A 22,443-nucleotide genomic window follows, 5' to 3' on the forward strand; every position below is an offset into this window, starting at 1 on the left:
TTAGCAGGGCGTGGTGGCAGGCGCCTGTAGTCCCAGCTACCTGGGAGGCTGAGGCAGGAGAATGGCGTGGGCCTGGGAGGCGGAGCTTGCAGTGAGCCGAGATTGCGCCACTGCATTCCAGCCTGGGGCGACAAAGCGAGACTCCGTCTCAAAAAAAAAAAAAAAAAACTTGCTACTTCTGTACCCTGTAGCAGCAGCAGTCTCCAACCTTTTTGGCACCAAGGCACCAAGGACTGGTTTCGTGGAAGACAATTTTAACATGTGGTTGGGGGTATGAGTGTGGTGATGGTTTTGAAATGAAACTATTCTCAGGTATTAGATTCTCACAAAAAAAGTGCACAAACTATATCCCTTGCATGCACAGTTCAAAATAGGGTTCGTGCTCCTATGAGAATCTAATGCTGTGGCTGATCTGACAGTAAGTGCAATTTAGGTGTTAATGCTCATGGCCCCACCCTCCTTCCCCACCCTGGTGCTCACCTCTTGCTATGAAGGCTTGGTTCCCAACAGACCACAGACAGGTACCGGACCACAAGCCCTGCGGTTGGGGACCCCTGCCCTGTAGCATCTTGCTGATTGAAGGTCTTTGGCTTCATGGGAACTTATTTTATTTTTTTGAGACAGAGTCTTGCTCTGTCGCCCAGGCTGGAGTGCAGTGGCACAATCTCTGCTCACTGCAACCTCCGCCTCCTGGGTTCAAGCAATTCTCCTGCCTCAGCCTCCCCAGTAGGTGGGATTACAGGCATGCACCACCATGCCCAGCTAATTTTTGTATTTTTTAGTAGAGATGGGGTTTTACCATGTTGGCCAGGCTGGTCTTGAACTCCTGACCTCATGATCCGCCCGCCTCTGCCTTCCAAAGTGCTGGGATTACAGGCTGTGAGCCACTGCTCCCGGCTGGAAACTTAATTTTTATGGCCATAATTTTTAACTTGTGAATCTTTTTTTTTTTTTTTATTTTTGAGACGGAGTCTCGCTCTGTCGTCCAGGCTGGAATGCAGTGGCATGATCTTGGCTCACTGCAAGCTCTGCCTCCCGGGTTCACGCCATTCTCCTGCCTCAGCCTTCCAAGTAGCTGGGACTACAGGCTCCTGCCACCAGGCCGGCTAGTTTTTTGTATTTTTATTAGTGACAGGGTTTCACCGTGTTAGCCAGGATGGTCTCGATCTCCTGACCTTGTGATCTGCCTGTCTCGGCCTCCCAAAGTGCTGAGATTACAGGCATGAGCCACCGCGCCCGGCCTAACTTGTGAATCTTTAATCCAAATGGTATTAAGACTTTCTGTGTTAAAGCCAGAAAGACTAGGACCTTTACCAAAGCACTGGCTTTCGTCTCTGCAGTGGCAGAAGCAATACTTACCTGTAAGGATTTCTTGAGGATTATTAGAGAAAGAAAGGATCCAGTATAGAACTTGTTACATACTGAACTTTAAACAAAATGGGGGGGGGGGGCATTTTTGTGTTATTATTATTTTAAAATAGAGACAGGGCCTTGTTCTGTCCACCCAGGCTGGAATGCAGTAGTGGGATCACAGTTCACTGCATCTGCAGACTCCTGCGTTCAAGCAATTCCTCCTGCCTCAGCCTTCCTCTAGAAGATAGGAATATAGATGCTCATCACCATGCCTGCCTGATTCATATTTTTCTCTTTCTATTTTATTTTATTATTAGTTTTGAGACTGAGTTTTGCCCCGTCGCCAAGGCTGGAGTGCAGAGGTGCGATCTCGGACCACTGCAACCTCCACCTCTCAGGTTCAAGTGATTCTCATGCCTCAGCCTCTCTAGTGGCTGGGACTACAGGCATGTGCCACCATGCCTGGCTAATTTTTGTGTTTTTTTTAGTAGAGATGGGGTTTCACCCTGTTGGCCAGGCTGGTCTCGAACTCCTGACCTCAAGTGATCCTCCCGCCTTTGCCTCCCAAAGTGTTGGGATTACAGGCGTGAGCCACCACGCCCAGCCTTATTTTTTATTTTTGTAGAAACAGGTTCTGGCTATGTTGTCTAGGCTGATCTTGAACTCCTGGTCTCAAGCGATCATCCTGCTCCCAAATTGCTGGGATTATAGGCATGAGCCCCCACTCCCAGCCTTTTGTATTATTTTAAGACAGAATGAGAAACACTGGATATACTAATCTTAGGATACACTAATCTTTTGGCATCAAGAGTGGTGGTGAAGTAAAAATGTTTTTAGGTACTAAATTTTTAGGGGATAATTATTTGTTTCCTTGTTTCTAGGGTTATTCCTAATTGTCAGTTCCGGTCAAAAACAGCACGTCTTAAAACTTTTACTGCCAACCAGATAGATGAAATAAAAGACCCTTCTGGACTCTTTTACATCCTTCCTTTTCAAAAGGTAATCCAATTAATTATGTTTCATTTCAAGCATTGTAGACCTAAATTTAAAGATAATTTTAATTGTATGTAAAAGGCTGTGTGTAACTTAAATTTTAACTATAACCTAATTAAACCCAAATTAAAATTTAATTGTTTGGGTAAAAAAACGACCATGATTTAGTTACTTATTGTGAGTACTGATTTTTACTTACATTAAATCTAAGTGGTATGCACACATTAATTTAAGAAAATAAGTATAGGGAGGCAACTGTATTTATTGGTGTGTCTTTTGAACCTCTGACATTTTAGTTATTGCTTATTTGTGAGTTTGTTCTTTAACTTTTTAAAGGAGAAAAACATACTAACATAATTGGTTTGAAATTCATACAGCAGTATACCTATGTAGTAAACCTGCACGTTCTGCACATGTATCCCAGAATTTAAAGTATAATAAAAAAATTTTTTTTAATTAAAAAAAAGAAATTCATACAGCGTTACACTGGAAATGATAACCATAGATAGAAATCAGTGATTTGGAATCTGATTTTTAAAAATTATTCAAATATTTATAATCTGATTTTTAAAAATTATTCAAATATTCTTGATAATTAAATTTATAAAAACATTTTTTAGGGCTACTTGGTGAATTGGGATGTTCAAAGACAAGTTTGGGATTACCTTTTTGGAAAAGAAATGTATCAGGTAACAAATTAGAGTATGTATTCAAATTCTATTTCCATGTTTAATTGTAATGAAAAATTAGAATTTATATTTTAAGATTTATAAACTTATGAATATGTTCTCAGCACATATTTAAGTCACTTTTAAAATAAATAATAAATGCAAGTGAATAAAATTTCCATGTTGAAGTAGAGGTTGAGTAAAGATAGTCTGTATGAAACTCAAAATTTTACTTCAGATTTCTATTATTAGATCAATTCACTATATCATCTTAATTTTCACAATAAAACGTTTTTGCTTACATATCTAAATACATGAATATTACAAGAGGATTTTGTGTTTTTAATGTCTGTAATGTGATTATAGGTATAAGGAGAAAATGTTCAAGTTTTAATACTTCTCAAGAATGTGTGTGAGAGAATTTCATAAACTTGAATATTTTAAGCATCTTGCCCTCTTCCTTTTTTTTTTTTAATTTAAAACATCTGCAGGCCAAGCGCGGTGGCTCATGCCTGTAATCCTGGCACTTTGGGAGGCTGAGGCGGGTCGATCACTTGAGGTCGGGAGTTTGAGACCAGCCTGGCCAACTGGTGAAACCCCGTCTCTACTAAAAATACAAAAATTAGTCAGGCATGTTGGCACACACCTGTAGTCCTAGCTACTTGGGAGGCTGAGGCAGGAGAATTGCTTGAACCCGGAAGGTGGAGGTTGCAGTGAGCCGAGATTGCGCTATTGCATTCCAGCCTGGGTGAGACTACGTCTCAATAAATAAATAAATACATAAATAAAACATCTGCAAGGTTTTTTTAATTATGATTTTCTTTTCTTTTTAATAGACATGGGGTTTCACCATGTTGCCCAGGCTGATCTCAAACTCCTGGGCTCAAGCAATCCGCCCAGGTGTGAGCTGCCGCACCGGCCCCATCTTCTCTTGTTTTGTCTTTGTCTTTGTCTTGTTCTGTCCTTTCTTTTTTTTTTTTTCTTTTTTTTTTTTTTTGAGGGGGAGTCTTGCTCTGTTGCCCAGGCTGGAGTGCAGTGGCATGATCTCGGCTCACTGCAACCTCTGCCTCCTGGGTTCAAGTGATTCTCCTGCCTTGGCCTCCTGAGTAGCTGGGATTACAGGCACGTGCCACCATACCCAGCCCTTTTTTTTTTTTTAATTTTTTTTTATTTTTAGTAGAGATGGGGTTTCACCGTGTTGGCCAGGCTGGTCTGGAACTCCTGACCTCAGGTGATCTGCCTGCCTCAGCCTCCCAAAGTGCTGGGATTACAAGCTGAGCCATCCTGCCTGACCTTGTTTTCCTTTCATTTAGAAACATAACAACAGCCCCAATATTTGTTGTATCATTCATTAATGTTTCTATAATTGTCTTTAAACAATTTTATGGTAACATTTTCTTTCATTTTTTAGAGACAGAGTCTTGCTCTGTTGCACAGTCATGGCTCACTGCAGCCTCAATTTCCCAGGCTGAAGCAATTAGCCTATCTTATCCTTCTAAGTAGCCGGGACTACAGGCATGCACCGCCATGCCCCGTTAATTTTTATTTATTATTATCATTTTTTTTTAGTAGAGGTGGGGTCTTGCTATGTTGTCCAGGCTGGTCTCATATTCCTAGCCTCAAGCAATCCTTCCACGTCAGCCTCCCAGAGTGCTGGGATTACAGGTATGAGCCACTGTGCCAGGCTGGTAACATTTTATTAATGCTACCTCTAACAGAAGTAAAATTGCATAATAGTTAAGTACATGGATTCTGTAACTAGACTCCCTGGATTCAAATCTTACCTATGTCATTAAATAGCTCTATGAACTTGGTCACTTATTTAACTTTTCTGTGCCTCAGTTTGCTCATCTATTAAATGGGGATAGTAATAAGACTTATCACGATTATTGTGAGGATTAAATAAATTTGTTTGTACATGTAAAACAAGTGTTAATTATCACTACAAATGATGAAACATTTTGGAATGTTTTCTCCTATAGGTTGATTTTTTAGATACTAATATTATTATCACTGAACCATACTTTAACTTCACTTCAATTCAAGAATCAATGAATGAAATTCTATTTGAAGAATACCAGTTTCAAGCAGTATTAAGAGTAAATGGTGAGTTCAAGTTTTCACTGAAATTGAGTTATATGACTGTGGATATGAATAGGGTAATACTCATAAAGTCCCAAAATATTAAGTGGCATTCTTGGCTAGCACAGTGACTAACACCTGTAAACCCATCAGTTTGGGAGGCTGAGGCGGGTAGATCACTTGAGTTTAGGAGTTTGAGATCAGCCTGGGCAACATGGTGAAACCCTGTCTCTACAAAAAAATAGAAAAATTAGTTGGGCATGGTGACATGCACCTGTAGTCCCAGCTACTTACGAAGCTGAGGCAGGAGGATCATTTGAGCCCGGGAGGTTGAAGCCACAGTGAGCTGTGATTGTGCCAGCCTGGGTGACAGAGTGAGATCCTGTCTCTAAAAAAAAAAAAGAAATTGAGTTATGTGAAGTGTGAATATGGATATGAACCAAGTAAAGAAACTCTTAAAGTTCCAGAATACTATGTGGCATTTTTTAGATTTGAAGGAAATAAGACTTGGATTTTTTTTTTTTTTTTTCCGAGACAGGGTTTTGGTCTTGTTGCCCAGGCTGGCGTGCAATGGAGCAATCTCTGCTCACCCTCCGCCTCCTGGGTTCAAGCGATTCTCTTGTCTCAGCCTCCCAAGTAGCTGGGATTACAGGCATTCGCCACCATGCCTGGCAAGTTTTGGAATCTTAAAACTAAATGGACCCTTAGAGATTATATAGTCAGACATCTCTCATTTTATCTTTTTACTAATATTTCTTTTTAATGAAGTTACTGGACACATATTTCTTATTTCTGAAAGATTCCGAGGTAGTTATCTTTCCTGTCATTTATGTGTTTGCAATTATTATTGCTTGTTTGTTTGTTTTTGTTAAGTCAGGGTCTTGCTCTGTTGCCCAGGCTGGCGTGCAATGGAGCAATCTCTGCTCACCCTCCGCCTCCTGGGTTCAAGCGATTCTCTTGTCTCAGCCTCCCAAAATGCTGGGATTACAGGCATGAGCCACTGCACCTGGCAAGTTTTGGAATCTTAAAACTAAATGGACCCTTAGAGATTATATAGTCAGACATCTCTCATTTTATCTTTTTACTAATATTTCTTTTTAATGAAGTTACTGGACACATATTTCTTATTTCTGAAAGATTCCGAGGTAGTTATCTTTCCTGTCATTTATGTGTTTGCAATTATTATTGCTTGTTTGTTTGTTTTTGTTAAGTCAGGGTCTTGCTCTGTTGCCCAGGCTAGAGTGTGGTGGCACGAACATGGCTCACTGCAGCCTCCACCTCCTGGGCTCAAGGGATCCTCCCGCCTCAGCCTCCCAAGTAGCTGGGACCACAGGTGTGTGCTGCCACGTCTGGCTGATTTATTTATTTTTTGTAGAGACAGGGTCTCATTTTGTTGCCCAGGCTGGTTTCGAACTCCTGGACTCAAGTCATCTTCCCGCCTTGGCTTCCCAAAGTGATGGGATTATAGGCGTAAGCGATGGCTCCAGGCCGCATTCTTATTGTTTGAAATAATGTTAGTAGCTCAGGCTGCCAGTGCGAGGGAAAACAATCTGTAAATATCATCTAGAAGCAAGTTTATTACAGGCTTAGATTACATGACATGGTTGGGTACAATGAAAGTATTTAAATATTTAACTTTCAGAATTTAAGTCCATATAAGCAGCAGTATGGGCAGTGGTTAAGGGCACAATCTCAACCAGGTGCAGTGGCTCATGCCTATAATCCCAGAACTTTGGGAGGCCAAGGCAGCAGGACCACTTTAGGCTAGGTGGTCAACATAGTGAGACTCCATATCTACAAAAGAAAAATTAAAAAATTAACCAGGCATGGTGGTGCATGTGTATAGTCCCAGCTACTGGAGAGGCTGAGGCAAGAGGATCACTTGAGCCCAGGAGGTGGAGGTTGCAATGAGCCATGATTGTTACCACTGGGAAGGTGCTACTGGCATCTCACGGGTAGAGGCCAAGATGCTGTTAAACATCCTACAACGCATAGGAAAGCCCTCTACAACAAGGAGTTATCCAACCCCCAATGTCAATAGTTCTGAGGTTGAGAACCCTGCTCTAAAGACACACTGCCTAGGTTTGAATCCTGGCTCTGGTACTTCCTAACTGTGTGACTTTGAGCACATTACTTAACTTCTCTGAGCTTCAGGTTCCTCATCTGTAAAATGGAATTGTTTTGAGTATTAACACACACACTCATTATACAGATTTTAGAATAGAGTCTGGCATGTAATAAATGATCAGTAAAAATGAGCTGCTGTTGTAATTCTTTTAAACTGTGGAGTGAATATTTACCTTTAAAAATGGATACCAAATTTTTATTATGTTTACCATGTAAGTGTGGTGTTTTAAAGTATAAACACTATAAAGATCTTTTGACAGTTATGAATAGTATTATAAATTAACATTTTTCATGTAATTAAAGGGAACATTTTTGTCTTGATGCTTGTCTTTGTTTTCTACCTTTTTAATTGCTTTAAATTAGTGTTATATTTTTGTTCACTTTTTTATCTTTTTTTTAAATAGCTGGGGCTCTCAGTGCACATAGGTATTTCCGAGATAATCCTTCTGAATTATGCTGTATCATTGTTGACAGTGGATATTCCTTTACACATATAGTTCCTTATTGTAGAAGTAAAAAGAAAAAAGAAGCAATTATTCGGTGAGTTGCATTTAATTTTCATGTTGTTTCTAAAGATTAAACAGAATGATACGTGCAATAATTAAATTCGAATTCTCCCCTTTCAGGATAAATGTGGGAGGAAAACTCTTAACCAATCATCTAAAGGAGATCATATCTTACAGGTGATGCTTAGCTTTGATTCTTTGAGAGGATGGGGCTCTGGGGAGGAACCTTTTAAAGTAATTTAAGATTATTCCTTACTTTTAAGGCCAGGCATTGTGACTCACGCCTGTAATCCCAGCACATTGGGAGGCCGGGGGGGGGGGGGGGGTGCATCACTTGAGGCCAGGAGTTCGAGACCAGCCTGGGCAACCTGGCGAAACCTCACCTCTACTAAAAATACAAAAATTAGCCAGGTATGGTGGTACACACCTGTAATCCCAGCTACTTGGGAGGCTGAGGCATGAGAATCATTTGAACCAGGAGGTGGAGGTTGCAGTGAGCCGAGATCACGCCACTTCACTCTAGCCTGGGTGACAAAGTGAGACTCTCTCTCTCAAAAAAAAAAAAAAATTGTAAATGTTGTACATTAACATAACGTATGCTACTATTTTTAATTTTATTGTGTTTAACACATAAGTAGAATTCTTAAATCTCAATTTCTTGTTACATTAACTTTGGATAGTATCATACCATCAGGATCCCTTTGCTCCCCTATGTGCCCTACTCCTTTATATTTGCTCCCCCACTGTGTCGCTGACCCCTGGCAACCACTGATTGGCTTTCCATCGCTATATGTTTGTTATCTGAAGAATGTTAGTTTCTTTTTGTCTGTTTTCTTTTTATAATTTTATTATTACTATTATTGTTATTTGAGGCAGGGTCTCACAGTGTTGCCCATGCTGGTCTCAAACTCCCGGGCTCAAAAGATCTCCCATCTCAGCCTCCCTTAGTAGCTGGGATTACTGACCTGCACTTCGCGCCCCTGAGCCTGGCAAGAATGTTAGTCTCAGATAACTAGAAGGAGGATATTGAGTGTTACCAATACACAAAAATGGATAAGTGTTGAAGATGATGAATATTCTAGTTATCCTGATCTGATGCACTGTGTGGGTTTCTTTTTGATTTTGAGACAGGGTCTTGCTTTGTCACCCAGGCTGGTGTGCAGTGGTGTGTTCATGATTCCCTGCATCCTCAACTCCTAGGCTCAAGAAATTATCCTGCCTCGGCCTCCCAAGTAGCTGGGACCATAGGCATGTGCTACCACACCTGGCTAATTTTTGTATTTTTTTGTAGAAACAGGTTCTCACTATGTTGCCCAAGCTGGCCTTAAACTCGTGGGTTTAAGCTGGCCTCCTGCCTCAGCCTTCCAAAGTGCTGGGATTACAGGCGTAGCCACAGCTCCCAGCAAAACATCACTGTGTATCTGAGAAATATGTACAATTATTACATGTCAGCTTAAAATATATACATACATGTTTTAAAGTTCTGGTGGGAGAATGAATACTGGGATGGCCACACCCAGTCATGCCATACATTTAGCAATTTTTTCATTAGAAATAATTATGGCCAGGTGCAGTGGCTCACATCTGTAATCCCAGCACTTTGGGAGGTGGAAAAGTTTTTGTTTATTTTTAAACATCTTTATTTCTATAGTAAGCCAATGTTTAAGCTTCATCCTCAGTCACACATTTATTGAACAGCTTGTATGTGCTTGGTACTGTGTGCTGACTCAAGAATACTTAATATAATCAGAAAAGAAAGTGCGTAGAGTTAAGGCATTGTAGCAAGATTCTATTCAGAATGGTTTGCGGGGGGATGTTTGCTCTTTAGTTAGATAAACCCCACTTAACATCTTTGTTTTCAGTTTCCTTACCTATAAACTAGACTAATACCTACCCTCAGAGGAATAGTGTGGAAATTAATGGAAGTAACAGTATTCCATAAAGTTAAAATTATTTTACACATTCGAGAATTTTAAAATTTCAAAAAATCAGTGGCCTGAAAATTTAATTCCAGAAAAAATTTCAGATAATTATAAATTGTATTTAATTGTTTCTATTTCAAATTTTACAACTTTTATTCTGTTAGGCAGCTACATGTTATGGATGAAACACATGTGATTAATCAAGTGAAAGAAGATGTATGCTATGTGTCTCAGGATTTTTATAGAGACATGGATATTGCAAAGTATGTATAATGACAATCTAAGAATTGGAAAGTAGATTGTTGGGGGATGTTACACATAATTAGAATATTTCATAAATCTCAATTTTGTTTTCCAGGTTGAAAGGAGAAGAAAATACAGTAATGATAGACTATGTCTTGCCTGACTTCAGTACAATTAAAAAGGGCTTTTGTAAGGTAATTTTTAAAAACCATCAATGGTTGGTTGCTGCGGCTCATGTCTATAATCCCAGCACTTGGGGAGGCTAAGATGGGAGTTAAGAGACTGGCCTGGGCAACAAAGCAAGCCCCTGTCTCTATTATAAAATTAAAAAAAAAAAAAAAATCAGTGATATTTCAAGTGATCACCTCAGTTAGATTTGAAAAGAATTTCATTTAGGGCAGGTGCGGTGGCTAACACCTGTAATCCCAGCACTTTGGGAGGCTGAGGCAGGTGGATCACGAGGTCAGGAGTTCGAAACCAGCCTGGCCAACATAGTGAAACCCCGTCTCTACTAAAAATACAAAAAAAATTAGCCAGGTGTGGTGGCAGGTGCCTGTAGTCCCAGCTACTTGGGAGGCTGAGGCAGGAGAATCACTTGAACCTGGGAGGTGGAGGTTGCAGTGAGCTGAGATCACACCACTGCGCTCCAGCCTGGGCAACACAGCGAGACTCTGTCTCAAAAAAAAGAAAGAATTTCACATCCAGCTGGGATTGGCAGGGCCTTAGAGAGTTGCTTTTCTTTTGTTTGTTTGTTTTGTTTTTTTGGGTTTTTTTGAGACAACATCTCACTCTGTCACCCAGGCTAGAGTGCAATGGTGCGATCACAGCACTCACTATAGCCTTGACCTCCCAGGCCCAAGTGATCTTCCTGTCTCAGCCTCCAGAGTTGCTGCGACTGCAGGCATGTGCCACCATGCCTGGCTCATATTTGTATTTTTTGTAGAGGTGGGGTCCTACAGTGTTACCTAGGCTGACCTTGAACTCCTGGGCTCAAATGATCCTCTTGCTTTGGCTCCTAGGTGTTGGGATTACAGTCGTGAGCCACAGCTCCTGGCCCTTCGAGAGTTGTTGATTACTACCTTCCTGCTGGCCATTTCACCCAGCAAAAGTGAAATTTGATTAATAAATTTCTTTGTAAATTTATTTAGAAAAAGAACTATCAGCCAAAAGATAGCACATAGGGCAAATCTGGAGATAAACAGTATCATTATGTATATTATGGCTAACCCATTTTTGTTTACTTAAAAATTAGTTTAAATTGAGTTAGAAATTGGTTATTTTCTTATTGTGAAAATTATTGACATAGCTGACCTAGGGCCAAATTCTACTTCTGTTTGGTCTGGTATGATTAGATTAGAAAAGGGCAAAATCCAATGGCGTTTCAAAGTGTTGAGAAGCAGTTTATCATGGATGTCAAAGTAATTTCTATTTATCTTTGATCAGCTCAGATAAAATTACTTCTGTGTTTAGGTAAATGTGAAGTTTGCATTTCTGGTTACCAACTTGATGAGGACTGTTGGGAAGTTAAAAATCTTTGGTCAGAAACATAAGCACATTTGCACAAGGAGACATTTATGATAATATTCATTGCAGTGTACTTTAAAATAATGAAAAATTGAGACCTGCCTAAATATCCACTGATGGAAGGAGATTAATTTTTGATATGTTCATATAGTAAAATAATAAGCAGTAGTGAAATCAAGTAGAGCTTATATAAACAGCATGGATAAATCTCAGAAATCTGATTTTCATAGAAAAGCACATTTTAGAAAGCTATGTACACTTTTAGTCTATGCAGAATAATAATATATGTTCTCTTTTTGGTGAGAATAATAATATGTTATTAAGGTATACTTAAATATGAAGTAAAAGTATAAAAAACTATGTATGTGAATGATAAAACACCAAATTAGGGGAGTGTCAGCTTATCTGTAAAGTTACATTAAGCTGGTTGGTGAATACATGGGTTTTATATAATTAGTTGTACTTAGTATGCCTAAAAACAAAAGTGAATTTTTTGGGGCCAGATTATTGACGTGAAATATGAATCAGAGTTCAGAGACTACTTGGGTCCTTATAAAACTGAAATCATCCTTTTATGTTCTTAGAAACAGATCCTTGTGGCTGTGTGTGGTGGCACACACCTACCTATAATCCCAGCATTTTGGGAGACTGAAGTGGGAGGATTGTTTGAGACCAGCCTCAGCAACAAAGTGAGACCCTGTCTCTACCAAAAAAAAAAAATTAAAATTAGCTGGGCATGGTGTCACACACCTGTAGTTCTAGCTACTCAGGAGGCTGAGGTGGGAGGATTGCTTATGCCCAGGAATTCGAGTTTACAGTGAACTATGATCATTTCACGGCACTCCAGAGCTGGGCAACAGAGCCAGATCCTGTCTCTTTAAAAACAAAAGAAACAAAAAACAAAAAGTGAAAGAGATCCTTATGAAAGGAACTAGGCTGGCTTTCAGAAATGGGAATTGAGATAGATGATGGGATAAGGTTGCCTGGGCATGTATCATGTAGAGAGAAACTGGAAGCCCAAGTCCTGGCTAGGACACGGAAGGTGTATTTTTTTTCTTCTTTACAAGACAAGAAAAACTGCCCCAAACATTTAAATACCAAACCTCTTTCTTACTAGGCACATTTGATCATTGTCATATTTTATAGCTGATACCTTGTGGAAATTTTATGGTAATCTGTAGGGTTAATAGGGGTAAAGTAATCCCTGATTTCTACAGAGATGGATCTGAGTAAAGTCTCAGTGATTTCCAGTCTCCTCAAATCTCACTGATCATTGGAATCTCTTGGGGCACTTCAAAACAAAACAAAACCTGTATCCATGTTCTCAGTTCCTCTTCCTAGAATTGCTTATTTCGTAAGTTTGAAAACTTAAAACCTCTTCCAGATGATTGGATAGTCAACTAGGAAATCTTTCTTTTTAGAAAAACTCTCCTTCCCTACAAATGACAACCTATTTGTTTATTGGACATTTTCTTCTAAACTCTGCCAGTTTCTTCCTTGCCAAATCATAAGCCGTGTTTTCTCAAGCGAGTACCTTATGCAATAAGCCAGTAGAGGTGTGGTTATTCTCCCAGTTGACCACTACTTTACTCATCTTTAGAAAAGGCAGAAGTCATATAAAGTTTTTTATTGGCCTTTGACCTTGTGAACAGAATCTGGTTATGGACTATGTGGGCTTCATTTACTCAGGATACACTGTTGCTGATTCTCATATATAATGTGTTTAATAGCAGATGAGTGGACAAAGTCAGGTGGAACTGGGCTTTTGGCAGATGATACAGTGTTACAGCAAATGTTTATTGTAGAAAGAATGGTTTAATCTCTGTCAATTTCGTTAAAATGTATACCTTATTCAGAGTCTGTGTTAAATCATCTTAATTTTTTAAAGATTTAGAAAGTTATATTTTATATGTTGGAATTTTTTATATTGTTTTGATTTTAATACTTGATTAAAATAAATATTTATTTGAGAGCCTTTATTCCTAGGGTTTTGTTAACACTTGAACTTTGATAGTTTCAACAATATTTTTAAGTAGTTGGGGGAAGTTACATACTTGATTTTCTAGCACTAATGGTAGTAACAATGGCAATAAAAATAGGCCTGTAATATCATTACAGATAACAACCAATAGAAATTCCAGTTTTCTTTCTTATCAGAAAGAGGAAGCCTACTAATGTATAATGTATTTGACTGACCTAAATTGAGAAAATCGTCCTCATCATGGATTACCACTTTCTGCAGAGCCAGTATAACATACACTGATCATTTCTTTAATTGTACTGGAACTAACTTTTTGTTTGTTTTGAGACGGGGTCTCGTTCTATAGCCCAGGCTGGAGCGCAGTGGTGTGATCACAGCTCACTGCAGCTTTCACCTCTCAGGCTCAAGTGATCCTCCCACCTTAGCCTCCCAAGTAGCTGGGACCACAGATGGTCACCACCACGCCTGACTAAGTTTTTAAGAAGTTATTTGTATGAGGTACCACGCTCATCTATGTTGCCCAGGCTAGCCTCAACTCCTGGGCTCAAGTGATCCTCCCGCTTTGGCCTCCAAAGTGCTGGGATTATAGGCGTGAGTCAGTGTGCTCAGCCTCCAGATTACTTGTTAATGGTTAATGGCTTTAGTGCTAACATTTAACAAGGATATCTAGTTCTGGCTGTCTCCCCTAGTCACTCATTTAATCCAGAATAAGTCACATGATCCTCTTCTGTCAATCAGGGCTATAAACTAGATAACCTCTAATGTTTTGTCAACTGAAATTCCTAAGTCTGCAACTATCTCAGGTTATTTTGAATGTTGACAAAATGAGTTATATCCCTTAAACTCAAGTCAGTGAATGGCTGCAATTTAATGAATTTGTAAATTCATAGAAAATATTTTCCATTCTGCTTGAGAAGGAAGAATACTTCTATGAGGTATAATACTCTTCTCTTTGTTACTATATAGCAATATTTTGGGTTAAAAGTGATTTATTGTTTTCTGGGTTAAAAGTGATTTATAGTTTTCTGTTCTTCCTGGAGTATTTGTGAATATTGTGTAGTTTTCAGGATATTTTTTATTTTAGAATAATGTTTTGAGCATAGAATTCCCAAATGATCAAAATCTAACCATTCATATCCAGGTTATGAGTGGTAGTATCATGGAAGGAATATTTTGTATGTGCTGTGGATTATAATATGAGTGACCTTGAACAAGTAATGTAGCCTTGCAGAGCCCAATTGCATCATTAATTTAAAAGGAAAATATGCCCGTGTTACAGGGTTATATGAGAGTTCAGTGGGATAATGTATGTAATATGTTTAATGAATGACATGTTGCTGTCTTGCTTACTATTATTCAAGAATTCATTGAGTATCTACTGTGTGCCAGGTACTTTTTTATACTAGTTAGTGGATATGTGATGGTGAACAATATAAGCTATGAAGGATAATATAGGGTGATAGAGAATAGTGAAGGATCTTTTTATTTGGGAAGCAGAAAAAACCTCTCAGGAAGCTGAAAGCTGAATAGAGAGTAGATGGCTGATTATATTAAGGGACCTGTCCTTTTATGGGAGGACAACTGCATTTATAAGTCAAATGAAATGAGTGTCTTTACCTGAATCTATGAAAGCTAATGGTTGTAAAATTGAGAGGGACCATTATTTTAATGATTTAGAATATTGTGGAAGGAGATTATTTTTGCAGCCCCCTCAGCACTACAGCTCACAGAATGGGTGGGTTAGCAGAAAATAAATAACAAGAAAATATGAGTCATGGTTGTTTAAAGTTTGTTATACATAGGCCTCATATAAAGTTAGCATTATAAGGTAATTTCAAGGATAAGGACCATGGACTTGCTTACATCATTTGGAAACTAATTTTGAATAGAGATTGAATACATATTAAAGAAATGTAGAGATGTAGGCTCTTTCCAGAACGGAAAGGGGGAGTCCTAATAGAATAGAGCCACATATCCAGTAAACACCTAAATTAGGGGAGTGAAAGTAGACAGTACCAGAAACACAAGACATAGTAAATGTTTTTTATTTAGAATGTGTTCTTTGTTCCCTAGAAACTAGAATTACTGTACCATTATAGGTAGATTATGAAGTTCTCTCTTGTCTCTCCTCCTTTTTTTCTTTGTATTTTAATATTTTTTTTTTGTTTTTTAAGAGACAGGGGTCTCGCTATGTTTCCCAGGCTGTCTTGAACTCCTGGGCTCAAGTGATCCACCCGCCTTGACCTCCCAAAGTGCTGGGATTACAGACGTGAGCCAGGGCACCTGGCCCTCTTTGTATTTTAAAGTACGTGGAATAAAGCTGCCAAATTATCCTTGAAGGAACAGCCATATTGGTGTCAGTAATTATTTAGTTGTGTTTTGTGTGATTTTGTCAACAGTAAAGGCAGCCACACATTCTTCTAAATTTTGAGAATCCTGAAACTTCCAAGAACATTATTAATATATTATTACTATTAATATATTATTGCATATATATAATTGCATATTACTAATTATTAGTCATGTGAGCTAGATAATATAACTTAAACTTTTAATCATCTTTTTCTTTAAGCCAAGGGAAGAGATGGTGTTGAGTGGAAAATACAAATCTGGGGAACAAATTCTTCGTTTGGCCAATGAGAGATTTGCTGTTCCAGAAATACTCTTTAATCCTTCTGATATAGGCATTCAAGAAATGGGAATTCCAGAAGCTATTGTCTATTCAATTCAAAATCTACCTGAAGGTACATAAATAGAGTAAAATACTAAAGAATTATTTTAAAAACATAAGCCCTATGAACCCTGTTTCTTCTAAATAATTTCAGGCAAATTGGTGAGTCTCTTTTATTTGCAGAGATTTGTAGATCCCATAATGCATTTACATAATTCTTGATTCATCTTTGGTTATAAGTTTTTTTCTTTTATCTTTTTTTGTGATTATAAATTTGATAGAGGAAAAATCATTACGGTCCATTTAAACTTGAAGAAATGTATCTCTCCATGAGTATTAAATTGCCATATCCATTTTAGGAAAGTTTTAATTTAACCCAGATCTGTACAGAATATAAATTTATAATTTAACAATTTAATGGTTTTCAGCTATTGGTAGACTGACTTATTCTTTCTGTTATATTTAGAGTAACATACAGGATTAATTTTAAAGAGATTGGAATATGGTGCTTCATAGTGATTTCTGGATTCTCCTGAAACATGCCTTAAGTAAATAATGTTCCAGAGTTTTAGGGTACTTTACTATCTCCCTGATTCGCAAGAAGTAGGCATTGGAGAAAATCTAGCACAGGCCATGTGCTTTCCTCTCATTAAAAAAAAAAAAAAGAAAGAAAAACAATGCTATCCGTACATAATTATTTCACAGCTATTTTCATATTTCACATTTGATATAAAGTTGCAGTCATGATGTGTACAACATTTTGTACTACACTGCTTTAATGTCATGGCAGAGTGAGACTCAAGGTCAATATAAGGAAATTCTGCCCTTGTTTTACTGAACAGAAACATTAGGTGGGACGGCCCATACCTGTTAATTCTTGATGGATTTTACAGTGGTGTTTGGAAGGCTTTTAATACTTAACATTTGCTATCATGTAACTTTAATGAGTGTTCATACTCAGATCCCTTTTTTAAACATAGTTTATGAGTGTTTTTAACTATCAAAGGTAAATATTGCGCCACATACATGTTTGCCTCAATGAGATAATGTGGAGATTTGGGCTTGTAAGTTCAAACGTCATGAAAGACCTCCTTTTCATCCTTATGGTAGCTCACAGTCTCAGCCTACAGCAAGAACCACCCCACCTCCATTTTAGAGAAGAATAATTATAATTACCAACTGTTTTTTTACTACAGTGTCACTCATTTATATATGGCTTACATGAGTGTACAGTAAGTAGCCAGTAGTTTACCCCCCTCACCTTAGGTTTTTCTTTTAAAGATCTATGAGGTCATATTTCACTGTTTCATGTCTTTATTTGTATAAACTGTAACCTCATTACAAATCTTAGAATGGACCTGAAAATTTATTTGGTTTCCCACCAGTAACTGTAATCCCTAATTGCTTCTTATCTGATCCCTCATCCATATCTTTCCAGAAAAGTAAACAGATTTTCTAATGCCTTTTTTCCTTTTCTTCTCCTTTTCTTCTTTTAAAGAAATGCAGCCGCATTTTTTTAAGAACATTGTCTTGACAGGAGGAAATTCCCTTTTCCCAGGATTTAGGGATCGGGTTTACTCAGAAGTTCGATGTCTTACTCCAACAGATTATGATGTTTCTGTTGTGCTGCCTGAAAAGTAAGTGTTGTTTTATATAGAAACGAAACATGGAAGTCCGCATGTAGAAAAGGTGGTCTGTTGACTTGAGTTTAAAACCTGGCTCTCCCACGGTGGCAGGTTCATTTCACCTGCTGAATATTCATTTTTCTTCTTTCAAAAATTGAAATGATAAACCTTACATTTCACTAAATTAAATGGAAGTATGTAAAGTGCCAACCATTATGTTTCGTACACAATGGGTGCTCAACTAAGTATATAGGGTGATTACTCCCGTGTAGTAAATCAGCCTTGGTCCTAAGGGATTTTTATAGGCAAAGCAATCAGGTTATTGTCTATATGATTTATCTGAGATGTATTATTTCTTGACAGTTTCTGTCAGGAATAGAAATTGAATAATTGAACCATCGTGATAAGTTTTATCAATTCATAAATTGTTTTAGAATTTTTAAAATTCTCCTTTAAGTGACTTTTACTAATGAGGTTTTTAAAATTCAAAACTGTTTTATGTTTACCCTGTACAGTGTTATATGAGAAAAAGTGCATATCATCACTTCCACTTTAGTGGTTAAAATAAACTAAGGTAGGGCCAGGCGCAGTGGCTCTTGCCTGTAATCCCAGCACTTTGGGAGGCTGAGGCAGGCAGATCACTTGAGCTCAGGAGTTTGAGACCAGCCTGGGCAACATGGTGAAGCCCCGTCTCTACAAAAAATTAGCCAGATGTGGTGGTGTGCACCTGTAGTCCCAGCTACTCAGGAGGCTGAGGTAGGAGGATCATTTGAGCCCAGGAGGTGGAGGTTGGTGTGAGCTAAGATTGCACCACTGTATGCTAGCCTAGGTGACAGAGCAAGACTATGTCTCAAAAACAAACAATCAAACCCCCCTGCAAAAAAACCCCAAAAAACCGAAGGTAGAATTTTACAGCTCTAACAGCTTATATATCATCCTATTCTATAGTCTTATTTTGTAAATAAAGAAACAAGGGCTCATGAGTTGGCAAATGCCTTATGGTGAGTTAATAGCAATGATCAGATTAAAACCCAGTTTTCTTACCTTGAGTGAGGACTTCTTACCCAAAATATATGTCTAAAAAACTCACCCCTAGTGTTAGTGGCAGAGTTGCAAACAAGACCCCACATACCTGACTCTTAATTCTAGAGTTTTGTTTTAAAGCTAAAGTAGAATTTTCCAAAATCAACAGAAGTTAATAGAAGGCCCTCATTGGTATCACTTTCTTTTATAGCTATGAGATAAAAGAATAAACAATTTAAAAATGTTGGGATGATTTTTATCACCACTAATGTTCACATGTTCTTAAGAGTATAAAGCATGTTGGCTTTTTATCTTGCACGAACAGATTACAGGCCAAGGGATCCACAGAAATAGGTCTTATTATTTTATTAAATAAATTTTTATTGTGCATCCACTGCTTTTATATATGTATAAATATATGTGTATACTTATATATAAATCTGTTTTTATAAAAGCTTAATGCAAATATAACAAATACAATAAAACATTTATTGGCCAGGTTTGGTGGCTCACACCTGTAATTCTACTACTTTGGGTGGCCAAGGTGGGGAGATCACTTGAGTCCAGGAGTTTGAGGTTACAGTCAGTTAGGATTGCGTCACTGCACTCCAGCCTGGGCAACAGTGTTTGACCCCGTCTCTAAAAAAAAAAGAAGGAAAAAAGAAAGAAAAGAAAACCTTTTTTTTTTTTCTGTAGAGACGGAGTCTCACTGTTTCACCCAAGCTGGCCTCCAATTCCTGGGCTCAGTAATCTTCTGCCTTAGCCCAGCCAAGTTGGGTTTTGGGGGGGTTTTTAAATTTTTTTTTATTTTTTGAGATGGAGTCTCACTCTGTTGCCCAGGCTGTAGTGCAGTGGAGCAATCTCGGCTCACCACAACCTCTGCCTCCCAGGTTCAAGCGATTCTCCTGCCTCAGCCTCCCGAATAGCTGGGACTACAGGTACACGCCATCATGCCCGGCTAATTTTTGTATTTTTAGTAGAGATGGGGTTTCACCATGTTGGCCAGGTGGGTCTCAAACTCCTGACCTTGTGATCCGCCCGCCTTGGCCTCCCAAAGTGCTTAGATTACAGGTGTGAGCTACTGCGCCTGGCTTTGGGTTTTTTTGTTTTTTTTTTTGAGACAATCTCGCTCTGTTACCAGGCTGGAGTGCAGTGGTGTGATCATGGCTCACTGCACCCTTGACCTCTGGACTCAGGTGATCCTTTCACCACAGCCTTCCACGTAGCTGGGACTGCATGCATGTGCCACCATGCCTGGCTAATTTTTAAAATTTTTGGTAGAGATGGGATCTTGCTTTGTTGCTCAGGCTGGTCTTAAACTCCTGGGCTCAAGCAGTCCTCCCACCTCGACCTGCCAAAGTGCTGGGATTACAGATGTGAGCCACCATAACTGACCTTTGTTTTAATAGAGACAAAGTCTCCCTCTGTCACTTGTGTGATCATAGCTCACTGCAACTTTGAACTCCTGGGTCCAAGCAATCCTCCTGCCTGAGCCTCCTAAGTAGCTAGGACTACAGGTATATGCCACGACAGTTGGCTAGAAAACATTGATTTAACTTTTTTCTTTACCTTTTTCAGATTTGCAGCTCTAAACTGGGGAAAAAGAACAGTAGAAATAGAATTGAGTCATAACACAAAGTATAACCTTGGTTGTAGATAGCAAAACCAAACTAGATGTTTTACCTGCTCTAATTTTACCTATTGTCTGTGTCTTCCCACATAATTGTTTATCATACACTGTGTTTTCTGTTTCATTTATTAGAGGCAACAAAGTGTAGCAGCAAAAGCACAGACTGTGAAAACAGTTCTGAGTTAAATCCTAGTTCTAGCCTAAATTCTAGTTTCAGACTGAACTTCTCTGAGCCTCATTTTTCAAATCTAGAACGTGGGAGTAGGCTGGGCGTGGTGGCTCACTACTATAACCCCAGCACTTTGGGAGGCCGAGGTGTGTGGATCACCTGAGGTCAGGAGTTCGAGACCGGCCTGGCCAACATGGTGAAACCCCACCTCTACTAGAAATACAAAAAAATTAGCCATGTGTGGTGGCATGTGCCTGTAGTCCCAGCTACTTGGGAGGCTGAAGCAGGAGAAACGCTTGAACCTGGGAGGCAGAGGTTGCAGTGAGCTGAGATTGCGCCACTGCACTCCAGCCTGGGCGATAGAGTGAGACTCTGTCTCAAAAAAAAAAAAAAAAAAAAAAAGAAAGTGGGAGTAATAGCTATTTTATGGGTTGCTATGAAAATTATTGAGATGACATATCTTTGCCACATACAGAATTTAGACTCAGTATGACAGTTTTTCCTTTTAGGCATCTTTTGATCTTTTGCTTATATTCTTGTTTTTTCTTTAGAATTAGAGGGTCCATAAATTCAGGACATAGGGAAAAAGGAACATTTACTATTTTGTTGCAGTGAACAAGGTTCCTTTCCTTTTTGGGTTGCTCTGCTCATATGAAATGCATGCTTATTTCTGTACCTTAAATGATTTTCTGTTGGGTTGGGTAGAGCTTGCCACATATTAATGGCAAAAAACACAAATTATTTTTGCACCAACCTAATAGTAATTTATGTTTCAGGCATTTCAGTTTTCCTTTAAAATCATCTGGGTTCATTTATACCTTTATTTTCAGCCCTATTACTTATGCCTGGGAAGGTGGAAAATTGATATCAGAGAATGATGATTTCGAAGATATGGTGGTAACAAGAGAAGATTATGAAGAAAATGGACATAGCGTCTGTGAAGAGAAATTTGATATTTAAGCAACATTTTTGAATGAAAGTTGTGACTGTAAGGTTTAATTTCAAAGTTCCTTTTAAAAGAGGTTAAGGAACTGTGTTACCTTTCGTCCTAAGAAAAAGGCTTGAATTTATGTAAATACTTTGATCGATTGCTAATTTTCAAAGGCTTCTTAGGTAGGTTATTACAGTAAACTGTAACTCAGTCCGCATTTTCATTTAGGAGCTAGACTACCGTAACAATGCTTATGCTGTTTCCAAGGGTAGGTTATTTTTCATTAAAAGAAGAACGAATGCATTTTAAGTTTAATTCTTCATAGCTGAAAGCACAAACTTAATGGCTTCACTGGACAGTTTTCCTTAGAAGGTAGTTTTGTGTGACTGTGACTGAAGTATTTTATTTAAAAATTGTCATTCTTATTTATACATTCTAAAGTTGGAAAGACTGATCTTATATGTGTATAATGTTTATTATATGTGTATATAATTTACACATATAAATTATATGTGTAAAGTATATAGAATACATTTAAAAGGGTGGAGACTAAGCTAATAAAGTTTTTTTGGTCACTACTGTGTGGGCAGAATATCTTATTTCACTCATAAAAGTACTGTTTTTAGGATGAATGAAAAGAGATTTGAAGTTAACTCAGGGTTGTTCAAGAACTCTTTTTTTTTTTTTTTTTTGAGACGGAGCCTTGTTCTCTCACCCAGGCTGGAGTGCAGCAGCGTGATCTTGGCTCACCGCAACCTCCGCTTCCCAGGGTCAAGCGATTCTCCTACCACAGCCTCCCGAGTAGCTGGAATTACAGGTGTGTGCCAACACCACCACACCCGGCTAATTTTTGTATTTTTAGTAGAGACAGGGTTTCGCCTTGTTGGCCAGGCTGGTGTTGAACTCCTGAGCTCAAGTGATCTGCCCGCCTCGGCCTCCCAAAATGTTGGGATTACAGGCGTGAGCCACCGCTCCTGGTCTGTTCAAGCACTCTT

At 38.6% G+C, this 22,443-nt stretch overlaps 1 protein-coding gene across 1 annotated transcript in view; it reads left to right on the forward strand.

Annotated features, from left to right (window-relative positions):
• The window catches only part of ACTR6 (actin related protein 6), a 25,202-nt gene extending 3,176 nt beyond the window's left edge, over positions 1-22,026 (forward strand). Inside the window, exons 2-11 of the mRNA XM_054445663.2 lie at positions 2,235-2,352; positions 2,967-3,035; positions 4,997-5,120; positions 7,628-7,763; positions 7,850-7,906; positions 9,816-9,914; positions 10,010-10,088; positions 15,972-16,143; positions 17,569-17,707; positions 21,348-22,026. Of these exons, the coding sequence (XP_054301638.1) occupies positions 2,235-2,352; positions 2,967-3,035; positions 4,997-5,120; positions 7,628-7,763; positions 7,850-7,906; positions 9,816-9,914; positions 10,010-10,088; positions 15,972-16,143; positions 17,569-17,707; positions 21,348-21,477 (1,123 nt within the window). The 3' untranslated portion in view covers positions 21,478-22,026. The remainder of the gene's footprint in view (positions 1-2,234; positions 2,353-2,966; positions 3,036-4,996; positions 5,121-7,627; positions 7,764-7,849; positions 7,907-9,815; positions 9,915-10,009; positions 10,089-15,971; positions 16,144-17,568; positions 17,708-21,347) is intronic.
• The last annotated feature ends 417 nt before the right edge of the window (positions 22,027-22,443 follow it).

Source organism: Pongo pygmaeus, chromosome 10 (genome assembly GCF_028885625.2).
Source record: "Pongo pygmaeus isolate AG05252 chromosome 10, NHGRI_mPonPyg2-v2.0_pri, whole genome shotgun sequence".
In the NCBI taxonomy this organism is placed as follows: Eukaryota; Metazoa; Chordata; class Mammalia; order Primates; family Hominidae; genus Pongo; species Pongo pygmaeus.